The sequence below is a fragment of the Aquarana catesbeiana genome, linkage group LG04 (assembly GCF_042186555.1).
Source record: "Aquarana catesbeiana isolate 2022-GZ linkage group LG04, ASM4218655v1, whole genome shotgun sequence".
NCBI classification, from domain to species: domain Eukaryota; kingdom Metazoa; phylum Chordata; class Amphibia; order Anura; family Ranidae; genus Aquarana; species Aquarana catesbeiana.
This window is the reverse complement of record NC_133327.1, coordinates 36,316,972-36,334,305: the sequence shown is the minus strand read 5'-3', so window position 1 is coordinate 36,334,305 and position 17,334 is coordinate 36,316,972. Positions and strand designations below refer to the sequence as shown.

At 45.7% G+C, this 17,334-nt stretch overlaps 1 protein-coding gene across 1 annotated transcript in view; it reads right to left on the bottom strand.

The window, feature by feature from the left end:
• Positions 1-17,334, bottom strand: part of DPYSL5 (dihydropyrimidinase like 5) — a 184,541-nt gene that overhangs the window by 100,647 nt on the left and 66,560 nt on the right. Inside the window, exon 2 of the mRNA XM_073625046.1 lies at positions 12,543-12,807. Within this exon, the coding sequence (XP_073481147.1) occupies positions 12,543-12,803 (261 nt within the window). The 5' untranslated portion in view covers positions 12,804-12,807. The remainder of the gene's footprint in view (positions 1-12,542; positions 12,808-17,334) is intronic.

Here is a 17,334-nt window from a genome sequence, read left to right as displayed (position 1 = left end):
ACCCCGCTAGTTCTTGGCCTTTGCTGCAGTGGTACTTCATTACTTCTGGATGGCACTGTGCTACTGGTGTATGGCACTGAGCTGCTAGTTGATGCCACTGCATTTCTGGTGGATGGCACTGAGCTGCTGGTTGATGCCACAGCACTACTTGTGGTAGCCTGCTGCTCCATGCCAGAGCGCCTTCGTTTCACAGGCGCACTTTGCTCTTCCTCTGATTCTGTATCAGACCCACTGCTTACAACGGGTTCATATTCTGAACCAGAATCAGATGCAGACTCAGAGAGCTCCCTGCTGCTCTCGTCAGTCAAGCTAAGCTGTTGGTATGCCTCCTCAGCGTAAATTTTTTTTTTCGCCATACTGGTGACTGTGGGCTGTGGTGACAAACTGCTGTGGTAGGGACACTTGGACAGATATGGCTGCACTGATGGGTGCTGATGAGGCTGGTCTAATGAGGCTGCAATGCTGGGTGCTGAAAAGGCTGCACTGCTGGGTTCTGATGAGGTGCAATGCTGGGTTCTGATGAGGGTGCACTGCTGGGTTCTGATGAGGGTGCACTGCTGGGTTCTGATGAGGGTGCACTTCTGATGAGGGTGCACTGCTGGGTTCTGATGAGGGTGCACTGCTGGGTTCTGATGAGGGTGCACTGCTGGGTTCTGATGAGGGTGCACTGCTGGGTACTGATGAGGGTGCACTGCTAGGTACTGATGAGGGTGCACTGCTGGGTACTGATGAGGGTGCACTACTGATAAGGTTGCACTGATGTACACTAATGCACCACACTGAGGATGCACTGATTATCTGGCACTGATGTGCACTAAGGTAGCACTGATGGGTGCTGATGAGGATCCACTGATATGGTGGCACTGATGAGCACTCACTTATGGGCACTGATGTGCACTATTGGGTACTGTAGTGGCACCGATGAGTGCTGTAGTGGCACTGATGAGCGCTGTAGTGGTGCAGATGAGCACTCTAGTGACGCTGATGTGGTACTGATGGCACAAATGAGCACTGTATTGGCACTAATGAGCACTGTAGTGGCACTGGTGTGGCACTGATGGAGCACTGACGTGGCACTGGTGGCACTGTAATGGCACAGGTAGCACTGATGGCACCGATGTGGTACTGGTGGAACAGATGAGCACTGTAGTGGCACTGGACACTGGTGTGGCACTGACGGAGCACTGACGTGGCACTGGCGGCACAGATGGGCACTGAAGTGGCAGAGGTGGCACTGATGGCACCGATGTGGTACTGGTGGTACAGATGAGCACTGTAGTGGCACTGACGGAGCACTGACGTGGCACTGGCAGCACAGATGGGCACTGTAGTGGCAGAGGTGGCACTGATGAGCACTATAGTGGCACTGATGGCACAGATGAGCACTGTAGTGGCACTGATGGACACTTTCGTGGCACTGATGGGTACTGTAGTGGCACTGTTGGGTAATGTAATGGCACTAGTGGCACAGATGGGTACTGTAGTGGCACTGATGGGTAGTGTAGTAGCACTGGTGGCACAGACGGGTACTGTAGTGGCACTGATGGGAAGTGTAGTGGCACTGGTGGCACAATTTAACACTGTATGGCACTGCTGGGCACTGTAGTACTTTCACTCACTAGTTATGTCGTTTTGTCACTCGATCTCTCTTCTCTCCTCTCACTCTGTATCGGTGTGAGGAGAGAAGAGAGCTGGGACCTTTGCATGACCCCAGTTTGTTGACATTATGATCGCTCCCTCATTGGAGGGAGTGATCACATGGTAAAGGGCCGCTGTCATTGGCCCTTTACAACGATCCGTGTTGCGCCGGGTCCCGTGAACCCGGCGAGCATGGACACTATCATGCACGCACCCCACCGGGCGCTCAGAGAGCGAGAGTTCTCAGTGAAGTCCGACGGACGTCCACCCAGAACCAGCCGACCGCGCTGCAGCCATCTTTTGGCTATGGCCCGGTCGGCATGTGGTTAAGATGGCCTAGGCTACAGGTGTCAAACTGGTGGCCCTCCAGCTGTTGCAGAACTACAAATCCCATGAGGCATTGTAAGACTTGCAGTTACAAGCATGACTCCCACAGGCAGGGGCATGATGGGACTTATAGTTCCGTAACAGCTGGAGGGCCGCCAGTTTGACACCCCTGGCCTAGGCTATAAAAAGCTTGCCAAGACCCAGAAACTGAGTTGCAGCACGGTGGCCAAGACCATACAGCGGTTTAGCAGGACAGGTTCCACTCACAACAGGCCTTGCCATGGTCGACCAAAGAAGTTGAGTGCATGTGCTCAGCGTCATATCCAGAGGTTGTCTTGGGGAAATAGACATATGAGTCTTGCCAGCATTGCTGCAGAAGTTAAAGGGGTGGTGGGTCAGCCTGTCAGTGCTCAGACCATACGCGGCACACTGTATCAAATTGGTCTGCACGGCTGTCGTCCAAGAAGGAAGCCTCTTCTAAAGATGATGCACAAGAAAGCCCACAAACAGTTTGCTGAAGACAAGCAAACTAAGGACATGGATTACTGGAACCATGTTCTGTGGTCTGATGAGACCAAGATAAACGTATTTGGTTCAGATGGTGTCAAGCATGGTGGTGGGAGTGTCATGGTCTGGGGCTGCATGAGTGTTTCCGGCACTGGGGAGCTACAGTTCATTGAGGGAACCATGAATGCCAACATGTACTGTGACATACTGAAGCAGAGCATGATTCCCTCCCTTATGAGACTGGGTCGCAGGGCAGTATTCCAACATGATACCGACCCCAAACACACCTCCGAGACGACCACTGCCTTGCTAAAGAAGCTGAGGGTAAAGCCCCATACACACTATCAGATTTTCTGCTGAGTTTTTCCTTCAGATTTACCAAAACCATGTAGTGCAAGGGCCTGCCTGATTGCAAACACACTGAAACTCCTAAGGTTTGACCTCATATTATATGGTTTTGGTAAATCTGAAGGAAAAACTCAGCAGAAAATCTGATAGTGCGTATGGGGCTTTAAGGTGGTGGACAGGCCAAGCATGTCTCCAGACCTAAACCCTCTTGAGCATCTGTGGGGCATCCTGAAATGAAAGATGGAGGAGTGCACCATCCACCATCTCAGTGATGTCATCATGGAGGAGTGGAAGAGGACTCCAGTTGCAACCTGTGAAGCTCTGGTAAAACTCCATGCCCAAGAGGGTTAAGGCAGTGCTGGAAAATAATTGTGGCCACACAAAATATTGACACTTTGAGCCCAATTTGGACATTTTCACTTAGGGGTGTACTCACTTTTGTTGCCAATGGTTTAGACATTAATGGCTGTGTGTTGAGTTATTTTGAGGGGACAGCAAATTTACACTGTCATACAAGCTGTACACTCACTACTTTACATTGTAGCAAAGTATCATTTCTTCAGTGTTGTCACATGAAAAGATATAATAAAATATTTACAAAAATGTGAGGGGTGTACTCACTTTTGTGAGATAATGTATATCTGTACATGTTAGAACTGTTGCGGCTCAGAATTACTTTGATTCTTTTTAATCCAAGCCCAATTTACCATAATTGTCTATTGAGCGGTTCTCTCGGTGCTATAAACGAGTAGGGGACAAAGCAACAAATGTATTTTATAATCAGCTGTGAAGATGACATCTGTGTTAATTATGGCAAGCACGCCAAATGAGTCTTCTACCACGACATAAATAACAATTGTGTCAAAACATGATTTTTCAGCATAGGAATAGTAATGTGTTGCCATAGTAACGTTTTGTGTGTTAGAGGCTGCAGGCCTTGTGTGGGAAAAGCAGAGAGTATGGTGTGTTCCACCATTAAGTGGTTAGCAATGATGTCTTAGTAGTACTGAATTATGATGTCTTAGTAGTACTGAATTCCTGGGTTACACTAACACATTACTGTTCCCTTTGTGGTCAGCTTTTCAGCTGTACAGTGCCATTAGACCCCTACCTTTCAATTATTGGTACTGATGTCAGCATCATTAGTTGTTAGAACAGATTGTACAATGTCATTGGTTGCTAAGATGCAGGGAGATGGCAGCACAGTGTAACTGGTTGCTAGGAAACAGGTGGCTGGGCTGCACATTGGTTGGTTATTGGTTGCTAGGATGCAGGTGACCAGGCTTCACAAGGTCATTGATTGCTGGGATGCAGGTAGGCTTCACAGTGCCATTGGTTGCTAGGATGTAGGTAGCCGGGTCATACTGCATCCGTGGTTGCTAGGATTCAAGCAGCCAAGCCGCACAGCATCATTGGTTGGTATGGTGCATACAGCCAGGCCACAAAGCGTCATTATTTTCTAGGATGCTGGTGGCCGGGCTTTACAGGGTCATTGACTGCTGGGATGCAGGCAGGCTTCACAGTGTCACTGCTTGCTAGGATACAGGCAGCTGGGTCATACAGCATCCCTGGTTGCTAGGATTAAAGCAGCCAAGCCACACAGCATCATTGGTTGGTATGGTGCAGGCAGCCAGGCCATAAAGCATCATTATTTGCTAGGATGCAGGTGGCCAGGCTTCACAGTGTGATTGTTTGCTAAGATGCAGGCAGCTGGGCCGCACAGCATTCCTGGTTGCTAGGTTTCAAGCAGCCAAGCCGCACACACTGATTGGTATGGTGCAGGCTTGGTGCATGCTTTGGCAAGGGTGACATCTTCGTTGTACCACCATGGTCCCTCTTCAAAGAAGCACCAAAGAGGTACGTCGAGTATATTTACTAACTTTTTATCCCCACAGGCTTTAAAAAAAATTAAGAATTTGTAAGGTGGGTGATGGGAGGGAGGGGACACATGGGTGGGGTGGGGTGGGGGGGTTTGCATGGCCCTCTATAAATAAATGGACCTTGCATTTTTTAGTGCAACGTCTACTCTAGAAATCTTTCTTGAGCTCCAGTCAGTAATTTTTCCCAAGCTGAGAAGAAGCGATTAGTCTTCTGCAGGCAGGAAGAAGCATTTCCCAGCCTCCTTTTACCTCGTGATACATTGTCACTCTGTAGCAAGTCACAAGGTAAGAGGCTGCAGCAGGGGCTGAGGAATCTCAGTCCAAGAAGTAGATGGTGACCCTGGCTGATGCTTTAACAAAGATAGCTCTGTCCTTTTAGAGTTTACAAAAGCAGATGAAGACATTTTTAGGGGGAGTAGTGAGATATCTGCAAGGAATAATAATTACCTGGAAGTGTCACACTGCTCTTAACATGACAGGTCCACTTTATGTGGATTCAGGTTGCTATTTCCTGAACAGCTGTACTCCTAACACATTAAAAAAAAAAAAAAACATATAACATATTAATAAGTATTGTGAAAAATGTAGAGGAACTTATAAGTTGAAGTGCTTCAGGTCCTCTTGACATCTATGCTTCCTGCACACTGCCCAATATCTATGTATTGGTGTGCTGGAGGTTGCGTCATCCCAGGCAGTGAGAGCACCTTCCAGGAATACGGGGCACCTAAGCACAAGGGAAATTAATACAGACCAGGCTGCTCCCAACACACATTATCTCATTAGTGGACTTGTTGTCCCTCAGTAAACATGTGCCGTGGCCTGTCAGGATGTGTGTCAGGGAATGCGTGTGTCGTGAATTATTCATGGCGGAGTGTCTGGAGCCACCGTCTGCTGTGTCTGTGTTCAGTCTGAGTCTTCGCTCTGCGTTCCTCTGATCTTCCTCCCAGCTTGTGTTGTCCTCTTTCTTTCTATCCCACCGCCCAACAACGTCACCAGCCGTATCCTTCCCATTTGAAAGAGAGGGGCCTTAAATTCAGCTCCAGCCACACTGTAGAAATAGAACCCTAATATGCCAACTTTCAGGGAGAAAGAAAAACCCAACCACAAAAATGTCATATATTGCAAATTACCAATCCTTAAATGTGATATCTACATTAGCTTTCTTTATTCAGGATTATTTTCCTTTAATTTCATCTGCTGATCCTGCCAGTAACACACATCCTCTATAACAGCGACAACGCCCAATCAGTATACTGTATTGATGGTGAAGCAGGTTGTCACCCTAGACTGCTCTCTTGATTTGGACTACAAAACAGCTCCCCTCTCTAATCCTCCTCTTCTGCAATACATACAGCTCCCACCTCTTCATCTTCCTCTTCGGCATTACTTAAAAGAGAGTTGTTCTTTAGTTCAGAGAAGACTGCTGGGGGAAACTAACATTGTTTGTTATATCACTTCAGTGCACAGGAAATTATAAGGACACTGGCATCCTGGCTGGACTAACAAGTATTAGATGTACTTTCAAAAACTGCATATTCCTGACACCCGTACTCTGTACATTACACATTCCTCCTGACACCCATACTCTGTACATTACACACCCCTGACACCCGTACTCTGTACATTACATACTCCTGACACCCGTACTTTGTACATTACATACTCCTGACACCCGCACTCTGTACATTCAATACTCTTGACACCCGTACTCTGTACATTCAATACTCCTGACACCCGTACTCTGTACATTACACACTCCTGACACCCGTACTCTGTACTTTACACACCCCTGACACCCGTACTCTGTACATTACATACTCCTGACACCTGTACTCTGTACATTACACATTCCTGACACCAGCACTCTGTACATTACATACTCCTGACACCTGTACTCTGTACATTACACATTCCTGACACCCGCACTCTGTACATTACACACTCCTGACACCCGTACTCTGTACATTACACACTCCTGACACCCGTACTCTGTACATTACACACTCCTGACACCTGTAATCCATACATTGCATACACCTGACACCCGTATTCTGTACATTATATACTCCTGACACCCATACTCTGTACATTACACACTCCTGGCACCCGAACTCTGTACATTACATACTCCTGACACCCGTACTCTGTACATTACATACCACTGACAGCCATACTCTGTACATTACATACTCCTGACACCCGTACTCTGTACATTACATACTCCTGACACCCGTACTCTGTACATTACATACTCCTGACACCCGTACTCTGTACATTGCATACACCTGACACCTGTACTCTGTACATAACATACTCCTGACACCTGTACTCTGTACATTACATACTCCTGTAACCTGTACTCTGTACATTATATACTCCTGTAACCTGTACTCTGTACATTATATACCTCTGACACCTGTACTCTGTACATTGCATACTCCTGTAACCTGTACATTATATATTCCTGTAACCTGTACTCTGTACCTTACATACTCCTGACACCTGTACTCTGTACATTGCATACTCCTTAAATCTGCACACTGTACATTACATACTCCTGACACCTGTACTCTGTAGACTGCATACTCCTGAAACCTGCACACTGTACATTACATACTCCTGACACTTGTACTCTGTACATTGCCTATCCCTGACACCTGTACTCTGTACATTACATACTCCTGTCACCCGTACTCTGTACATTACATACTCCTGTCACCCATACTCTGTACATTACATACTCCTGTCACCCATACTCTGTACATTACATACTCCTGTCACCTGTACTCTGTACATTACATGCTCCTGACACCTGTACTCTGTACATTACATATTCCTGACACCCGCACTCTGTACAATACACACTCCTGACACCCGTACTCTGTACATTGCATACACCTGACACCCGTACTCTGTACATTGCATGCACCTGACACCCGTATTCTGTACATTACATACTCCTGACACCCATACTCTGTACATTACACACTCCTGACACCCATACTCTGAACATTACATACTCCTGACACCCGTACTCTGTACATTGCATACACCTGACACCCGTACTCTGTGCATTACATACTCCTGACACCCGAACTCTGTACATTACATACTCCTGACACCCGAACTCTGTACATTACACACTCCTGACACCCGTACTCTGTACATTACACACTCCTGACACCCGTACTCTGTACATAACATACTCCTGACACCTGTACTCTGTACATAACATACTCCTGACACCTGTACTCTGTACATTACATACTCCTGACACCTGTACTCTGTACATTATATACTCCTGTAACCTGTACTCTGTACATTATATACCTCTGACACCTGTACTCTGTACATTGCATACTCCTGTAACCTGTACATTATATATTCCTGTAACCTGTACTCTGTACCTTACATACTCCTGACACCTGTACTCTGTATATTGCATACTCCTGACACCTGTACTCTGTACATTGCATACTCCTGAAACCTGCACACTAGAGCTGCACGATTCTGGCTAAAATGAGAATCACGATTTTTTTGCTTAGAGGATAGATCACGATTCTCTCACGATTCTCGCGGCGTAACATCATCTTTCACATTAAAACAAAAAAAATTGCGCTAACTTTAGGGTTTCTTTTTTTTATTTATTGAAGTGTATTTTTTCCAAAAAAATTGCATTTGAAAGACCGCTGGGCAAATACAGTGTGACATAAAATATTGCAGCAATTGCCATTTTATTCCCTAGGGTCTCTGCTAAAAAAAAAAAAAAAAAAAAAATTAATATATATATATATATATATATATATATATATATATATATATATATATATATATATATATATATATATATATATATATATATATATATATATATATATATATATATATATATATATAATCTCTAATGTTTGGGGGTTCCAAGTAATTTTTTTTAGCAAAAAATATTGATTTTAACTTAAGAAGGAAGTGTCAGAAAAAGATTTAGACTTTAAGTGGTTAAACTTCCTGCATTTACACGTTGTTTAAAGCTTGGCAGATTGCCCAGGTTATTTGTTTACACAGAGAAGTTTATCCCTTTGATCTAAGAAGGAAGTTAGATACAATGTTTCAAGTTCTAAACTTGGCAGACTGCCTGCATGTTTTCTTTTGACAGCTGAGTGAGCAGATAATCTCTCCACTTGTTTACATGAAAGAATCGGCAACCTCAGCAGGAGAGATCGTTAGGGGAGGTGAATCGAGATCACGATTTTTTAACGATTAATTGTGCAGCTCTGCTGCACACTGTACATTACATACTCCTGTCACCCATACTCTGTACATTACATACTCCTGTCACCTGTACTCTGTACATTACATACTGTCACCTGTACTCTGTACACAACTCTGAAACCTGTACTCTGTACATTACATACTCCTGTCACCTGTACATTACATACTCCTGTCACCTGTACTCTGTATGTAGGCTTATGGTTTAAGCCACTCCCATAATTATTTCACACCCACAATTTGCCTCTGCATTCTTCTCTGAATGCTCAAGACAGCACAGCTGTAAAGAACCCTATGATTTTAAATGGTGGCCCTGCCCAGGAGGATGTGAATAGGTCCGGGCTGCCATATTTTAGAGAGCCATGCACTGTTTGCAAGCACCCTTACTATAGTACAACCTGGCCACCTCTTTAAGGGCATTGAAACCAGGATTCAAAACTACTACACATTTTTTTAACTCATACAATTTTTTGTTTATCATAAACTGAGTTTATTTAATAGCTTTTTATAAATCTTACTTACCTGCCTTCTCCAATACAAGTACACTGACAAGTGAAAGGAAAAGAGAGTGTCAGCTCATGTCACACAGCAAAGGCTTCCTACTCAGTGTAGGTAATTAGCACAAGATGGTCCTGACACAGCACACGGAGACTAGCAGAGTGATCTGAGGACAATCAGAATGCTAATCACATGGCTGGGAAATGTCAAAAAAAGCTAAGAATAAAGTAAACTGGGGCTTTCAGAATACAGACGCACCAGCTGCAGACAAAGACACGTATACTCTAATATGAAAAGATCAGAAGGAGCCAGATGTCAATCAAAGTTTCTGAATGGGGAGTTTGTCAACAAACAACTATCATATGTAAGCAGAACTACAATCACTAATTAACATATTATTACTAACTAAAGATGATAAGGAGACATAGCATATGAGCAAATTAGCTTTTTGGTTAATGTTAATGCATATTTACTTATATAAAATGCAACTGTATGCCATACCCCCGAAAAATCTATTTATTATTCGTAAAATAATACATATAAGTGCAAAACTGCACTTACCAAATCATTTTTTTCCTTTGAAAATACATCAGCCTGTTCTCCGGCCTTCCTCCAGAAGGGTGGCAATGCTGCAGGACCTGAAGGAATTCATTGCAGTGCTGTCACCCTCAACAGCCACACAGGGATGTGTTATCAGGCATACTGAATAGGGGAGTTATCATTGCTGTCACTGCTGCTAACCCTCCCTGACAGTCAGCAAGTATGTCTGATTCAAGAGGGCATCCTGAAACTGGAGGAAGTGACTCAGGGTGCCATCTTGGATGCTGCATCTGGTGGAGCAAAGACCCTGGCAGTCACAGAGACAAAGAAGAGGACCTCCCTCCCTAGGAGCTGGCAAGTAAAAAAAAACCTTACTTGTCCAGGGATAGGAGAATTACGTAAAATAAAATGTTGCAAGATAAATAGATAAAAGACCATCCAGCGCCCAGTCCAAAAAACTTTCCCCAGGGACTATGGAAAATAATGGTTTCACGATGTAGCCCTCCTCAGACTGGGCAATCTTCAGGAAACTGTGAAAACATACACAAGTGGGCGCAAACGCCTAACGCATTACCACCAAAACCATTTATTAAAACCACACAACAGTGTTCAACTCAATAAAGTTGGATAAGATCAAGCTTATCAAATGCACAGCTCCAGCAGGTGAGATGGATATCCCATCCGATACCACACAGTGGAAAAGCTTACGCGTTTCGGGGGACAAACCCCCTTCCTCAAAGCTAGCCCAACCAAGCAGTGAACCACCATTTATATGTTCGCACCTTGAGGATACTCCCCCCTCACCGAGAAAATGGGTGGAGGCACTCTTAACTCCCTCACCGTTAAACACCAGTGCCCTCAAAAAAAAAAAAAACACTTTTCAAAATCAGAGCAAATATTAGTGTAAGTCTTAAAGAGGAAGTAAACCCTGATGGGTTTACTTCCTCTTTGTTTCCCTGCAAAGGTAAAGCATAATGGGCTACTATGCATCGCATAGTAGCCCATTATGTGTCACTTACTTGACACAAGAGCCTGAGATGTTACCGCTGTCCCCTCTGCTATGGAGCGTCCATCTTCTTTCCGGGTATCGTGGCTCCGGCGCTGTGATTGGCCGGAGCCGCAATGATGTCACTCCCACGCATGCGCACGGAAGCCGCTACTAACAGCATATATGCTCGTGCATGCGCTGTAGACAGCGGGGGGCCTGTCTTTTTGCAAATATCTCGTAAACAGTGTAGGTTTAGGAGATATTTCTTGGACCCACAGGTAAGCCTTAATCTAGGCTTACCTGTAGGTCAAAGTGGTCTGTAAGGGTTTACAACCACTTTAATGAGTGATAATATAATTTATCCGCCAGAGTGTCAATGTGCCGAAAACCCTGGCAACCCACAGAGACTCACCCGCTACTTGCCTCACATGCAATCGCTGGAGATCCTGTCGCACGGTGAGTGATGAGCAGCTGGAACGTACACCTGGAGCTGTGGAACTTCCCTTGTGCTCCAGCCGCTTATCACTCACCTTGTGACAGGATCTCCAGCGATTGTATGTATAGCGCTTACATTCTAAAGGGAGGGGTGGTGGTAAAAAAGGTAATAGATGCAGGGAATGATTTGATGGGTTGTTAGGTGGGTGTGGAATAGGCTCCCCTGAATAAGTGAGTTTTCAGGGATCTCCTAAAGGTGGACAGGTTAGGGGCTGATTGGATATATGGGGGCAGGGAATTCCAGAGGATGGGAGAGGCTCTGGTGAAGTCCTGAAGGCGAGCATGGGAGGAGTTAACAAGGCAGCTAGAGAGCAGGAGGTCCTGGGAGGAGCGGAGGGGACGATTTGGGCGATAACTGCAGAAGAAGTTGGTGATGTATGTGAGGCAAATGGCGGGTGAGTCTCTGTGGGTTGCCAGGATTTTCGGCACATTGACACATTGTCCCCATTGGAAGATTTCCCCTCTATTTACTAAATTTGAGATTTTCTTTCATTCACTTTCACTCTTGGTGATAAACAGAACAAATACCGAGAATAAACCTCCCTAACGGGGACACAGACAGCAATAAAAACTGACAGGTGTTCGAATCCTTCTCCACTCTATCCAAAACTTAAAAAAAAAAGGTTTTGCCTTTAGCAATGCTTTAAAATGTACGTAAAGCCGAAACCTTTTATTCGTTTTGAATAAGGTCGGGTTTGGTTAAGACAGGATTGTTTTTATTTTGATGCTGTGTCTCATTGGGGAGATTTTCCTTCACTTCCTGTCTCTGCGACAACAGAAAGTAAGTGTAATTTCCTCTCCTATCCAAGTCAGTTGTGACCTGAACAAGTGTCCCCATTAAAAGATTTTTCCCTCATCTGTTCTAGTGATGCCAGTGATAAACCCAGACAGGGGTTGTAACCCTTCCATAATCCAATGCAAAAACAGAGAAGAAAAGTAAGAGACATTAGAATGGTTTGGGATCCATATTATTTTACACATTTTTTGTAAAATGGACCCTATCGCCATCCTGAGATTGGCCTGTAAAGAAGAAAGTGATCCCCAGTGGTCCTTACCTTGGTGCCATTGTAGAAGTCGTCCATGCAGGTGGCATTCATGAAAGTCTGGTGGAAGTGGGTGCTGGTATCGATCCCTCCAGGGATCACTAGCTTTCCCGTGGCATCGATGACCTTCGCCCCTCCTGGTATCATCAGCTCCCGGCCCACCTGCTGGATGATGCCGTTCTCTATGTATACATCGGCTTCCTGCGTGCAGTCATCGTTCACCACTTTCCCCCCTTTGATGAGGATACGGGCACTGGCGGTGTTGGCGGTCATAGCTCTGGAAGAGGAGAAGACATTAAATCAGAGGTCTATGGTCTTAAAAATCGAACACAGTAATGATCTAACAAGAAATGGTCAGCCGAGGGCTTGTTGACTGCAGGAGACTTCATTGACCCGAAACAAGCATGGGCAAATCATATGTCGGGACACCTTTTAAGCACAATCTAATTCAGTGATTTACTAGTTGGTGAAGCAAGGCTCAGGATGACAGACTCGTAGCATGCAGAAAGGTGCAGGGACCAGGGCTTTTTTTCTCAGAGAATTGGTGAAGAAACTCCTCTCTTCTGGATCACCCTTTGTCTCCGCCCCCTACCCACCTCTGAGCACTCTTACTTGGTGCCACCCCCTACCCACCTCCCTGTACCGCCCCTTTTAGAGAGAACAGAACAAAGTATCATATTGTGCTACTAAATAATTTGTAGGTAACTTGATAGACTCCACCCCAACAACATTAGACCCCCAACACAAGAGATGCCCCCCCCGCAACAAATTACCACCCCATCAACAATAGTCCCCCAGCAGCAAGAGATCTCCCATCAGCCAGCATCAATAGACCCTCCAGCAGCCAGCAGCAATAGACCTCTCCCTCAACAGTAGATTTCTACCAGCAACATAAGACCCCCCCGCCAGCAACAATAGACCCCTACATAAAAATAGATCCCCACCAGCAACAATAGATCCCCCATCAGGCAGCATCAATAGAAGTTCAGTTTTTTTTTCTCAAGAATCATACTTACCTAAGTGGACGCAGCATCGTCCCAATGCTGCATCTGTCCCCCGTTGGCTCCAAGACTGAGAACTGAGTGAGCAAACACCGCTGATCACTCGGTTCTCAGAGCTTCGTGAGCATAGAGCTGGTGACTCTCAGTCACCGATGTCTGCTCTGCCTCCCCCCCACGCTCACCGGAGTGCTGGGCTGTAGAGGGGGTGGGAGAATGTAACACACAGAGTCCAGGGGTCAGGCGCGAGTAACAAACAGATTTCAGGGGTCGGGAGAATGTAACACACAGAATCCAGGGGTCAGGAGTAAGTAAAACACAGAGTCCAGGGATCAGGAGTGACTAGCACATAGAGTCCAAGGGTCATGAGTAAGTAACACAGAGAGTCCAGGGGTCAGGAGTGGGTAACACACAGAGTCCAGGGATCAAAAGTGAGTAACACACAGACTACAGGGGTCAGGAGTAAGTAACACATAGAGTCCAGGGGTCAGGAGTATGTAACACACAGACTACAGGGGCCAGGAGTGAGTAAAACACAGAGTCCAGGGTTCAAAAGTGAGTAACACACAGAGTCCAGGGGTCAGGAGTGAGTAGCACACAGAGTCCAGGGGCCAGGAGTAAGTAACACACAGACTACAGGGGTCAGGAGTAAGTAACACACAGAGTCCAGGGGTCAGGAGTAAGTAACACACCGACTACAGGGGCCAGGAGTAAGTAACACACAGAGTCCAGGGGTCAAGAGTGAGTAGCACACAGAGTCCAGGGATCAGGAGTGAGTAACACACAGAGTCCAGGGGTCAGGAGTGAGTAACACAGATAGAGCAAGACAAAGGACCTTGGGCAAGCTGCATGGAAATGCAGCCTACCTAGGAACGTTAATTCCTCCAGACTAAACTCTGCTCATAAAGGCATTCTTATATATATATATATAAGAAAGTCCGGTCGTGTGTACGCGGCATTAGACATGATATACAGAGAACATGTAAGCTTGCCTCTGTACTAGAGGGAAAAAATAGACTCTGGCCCCGGGAACAAGATGTTAGTTTACTTTTAGGCTGGCAATACATGGTTGAACTTTGAAAGAACTTTCTTTTGAAAATCAGAAAATTTGTGCGTTTTGTGAACCGATGATGCCACCATTGATTTTGAAATTCGGGCAACCAAGCCTTCAATTTCACCTCCTGTTGCTAAAGAAAAGAATTTTCGTGACTGGGATTCTTCTTTTCTTTCTGGGAATTTTCTTTTCTTGCACATGCACGTTTCTTTTTCAATTGCATTTCTCGCACGATTCTCCCATTTCTGATTAGAAAGTCATTTGTTTTTTGAAAAATTTCCAACATGTCCGATTACTCAAATTCAATGGCCGCACGAAAATCCGCTGTTGCTGCAGCCCACTAATGGTCCGAAATACAAACAAAAATTCTTAGATAAGATTTTCAAAAGAAAATTCTTTCGAAATTCGACCCATGTACTAATAAAGGTCCATTGACAATAATGACAAATCAGATGATATTGAAACCAAACTGTGCCGTAAAAGTATCAGAATTATTGGTCTTCTGGAGTAATTGGTGGGAAATACGCTGAATAAATTTATGGAGATTGCAGAGACAAACTGGGACTATTATTAACCAATCAGGCGGAGAGCTGAACGGTTCTATTTGATCCGCCAACTGCTGATTAGCGGAATGAAATCATTTATATGGAATTGTTGTCTTTCTTGGTGCTGGGTAATTCTGCCCTCCACCGACCCAATAACTGAGAAACAGAGAATTTGAACAGTCAAAAACCGCGGAATGTTTTATTCAGTATGCTGGAGTACCGTCTGTGTAATTTTTAGATGCCGCTCAAACACTTATTACAGATAAAACATCAAATAAACATTTAACAAGGGCAGGTGGTGATGCCAAGCAGTACAAGGAGATCTGAAAGAACTAAAACAGAAAGCGCTGCCACTCATCAAAAAACTCAATTGAAGAGGACCTGTTGTAACAAATGTGAATGTGGACTAAAGCCAAAAAATCATTTAGCACACAGAGGCTTTTAACATCAGCTTTCTGGTACACTTCCAATCCTTTTCTTCTTAGAATCTGGAGGAAAATTGTCGCACAGCATAGGTCACCTTTTGTTAGCCTGTCCCCGGGGACCTCAGCATTGCATTGTCTTTCCTGTTTAAATAATATGCATAACAGTGTTCTTTTTTTCTCCCTGCTGGTGGTTTGTATTTTTACATTTTAGGCAAGCAGGTGAAAGATCTGAATTCCATTTACATTTCTTTTTTAATCTACCTGTAACCTGTATTTTTGCCTTTTAGTTTTGTGCAGCAAACAGTTACAAAGGGCTGAAGGGCACTGTAGGGGTTAATTATGTTCCTAGCGAGTGATTGTAACTGTAGGGGGAGGGAACTCACAAGGGGAGGAGACCGATCGGTGTTCCTCTGTACAAGGAACACACCATCGGTCTCCTCTCACCCGACAGGACATGGACCTGTGTGTTTACACACACAGTCCTGCTCGGTTACCGGGCAATCGTGGGTGCCCGTTGGACATCACGGCCGCCCGGCACGTGCACCGGGACCCAAGTGACGCAGCGAGCGCGCCCCCTGGGGGGTCTGGAAGACCGTCACGTCATATGACGGCGGCCCAGGATAACAGCTGCACCGTCCCGTCGTCATATGACGGTGGGCGGGCAGCAAGTGGTTAATCAACGGAAAGATGAAAAAATGAAGTTCCGCTTTAAGACAAGATTCTGTTGAACAGACAACGGCACACAAGTACTGAAGGTTCCTGCTGAACCGGCCAAGATTCGAAACATTAATGAGCAGGCTGAATGTTCCAAGTTGATCGTTTGATCAACTTGGGTACAACCAGCCTGCCAGATTCACTTCCAATTATCGCAAGCGGCTGCTATAGCCACTAGCAATAATCAATCTTCTCCTGGCGGAGGAAGACAATTACTCGGCAGGAGGGATTCCTGTCTGTATTGATGAGGGAATCGTGTGAACTTCTTTCCTGCAACCTGTGGCGGCAGGAAAGAAATTTGCACCATCTATGGGCTGCCTTACTTTGCCTTTTCATTTTTTGTAAAAAGGTGAACTTACCCTTTAAAGCATATGTAAATCCAACTACTGAAATCCTTGCATGGCAATTCCTGGGCCTTCTGACAGTGTTCAAGCACCAGGCCCTACATTGTATGAGGAAGGCACACCAGGCCCTACATTGTATGAGGAAGGATCACCAGGTCCTACATTGTATGAGGAAGGAGCACCAGGCCCTACATTGTATGAGGAAGGATCACCAGGTCCTACATTGTATGAGGAAGGATCACCAGGTCCTACATTGTATGAGGAAGGAGCACCAGGCCCTACATTGTATGAGGAGGGAGCACCAGGCCCTACATTGTATGAGGAGGGAGCACCAGGCCCTACATTGTATGAGGAGGGAGCACCAGGCCCTACATTGTATGAGGAAGGAGCACCAGGCCCCACATTGTATGAGGAGGGAGCACCAGGCCCTACATTGTATGAGGAGGGAGCACCAGGCCTACACTGTATGAGGAGGGAGCACCGGGCCCTATATTGTATGAGGAGGGAGCACCAGGCCCTACATTGTATGAGGAGGGAGCACCAGGCCCTACACTGTATGAGGAGGGAGCACCAGGCCCTATATTGTATGAGGAGGGAGCACCAGGCCCTACACTGTATGAGGAAGGAGCACCAGGCCCTACATTGTATGAGGAGGGAGCACCAGGCCCTACATTGTATGAGGAGGGAGCACCAGGCCCTACACTGTATGAGGAGGGAGCACCAG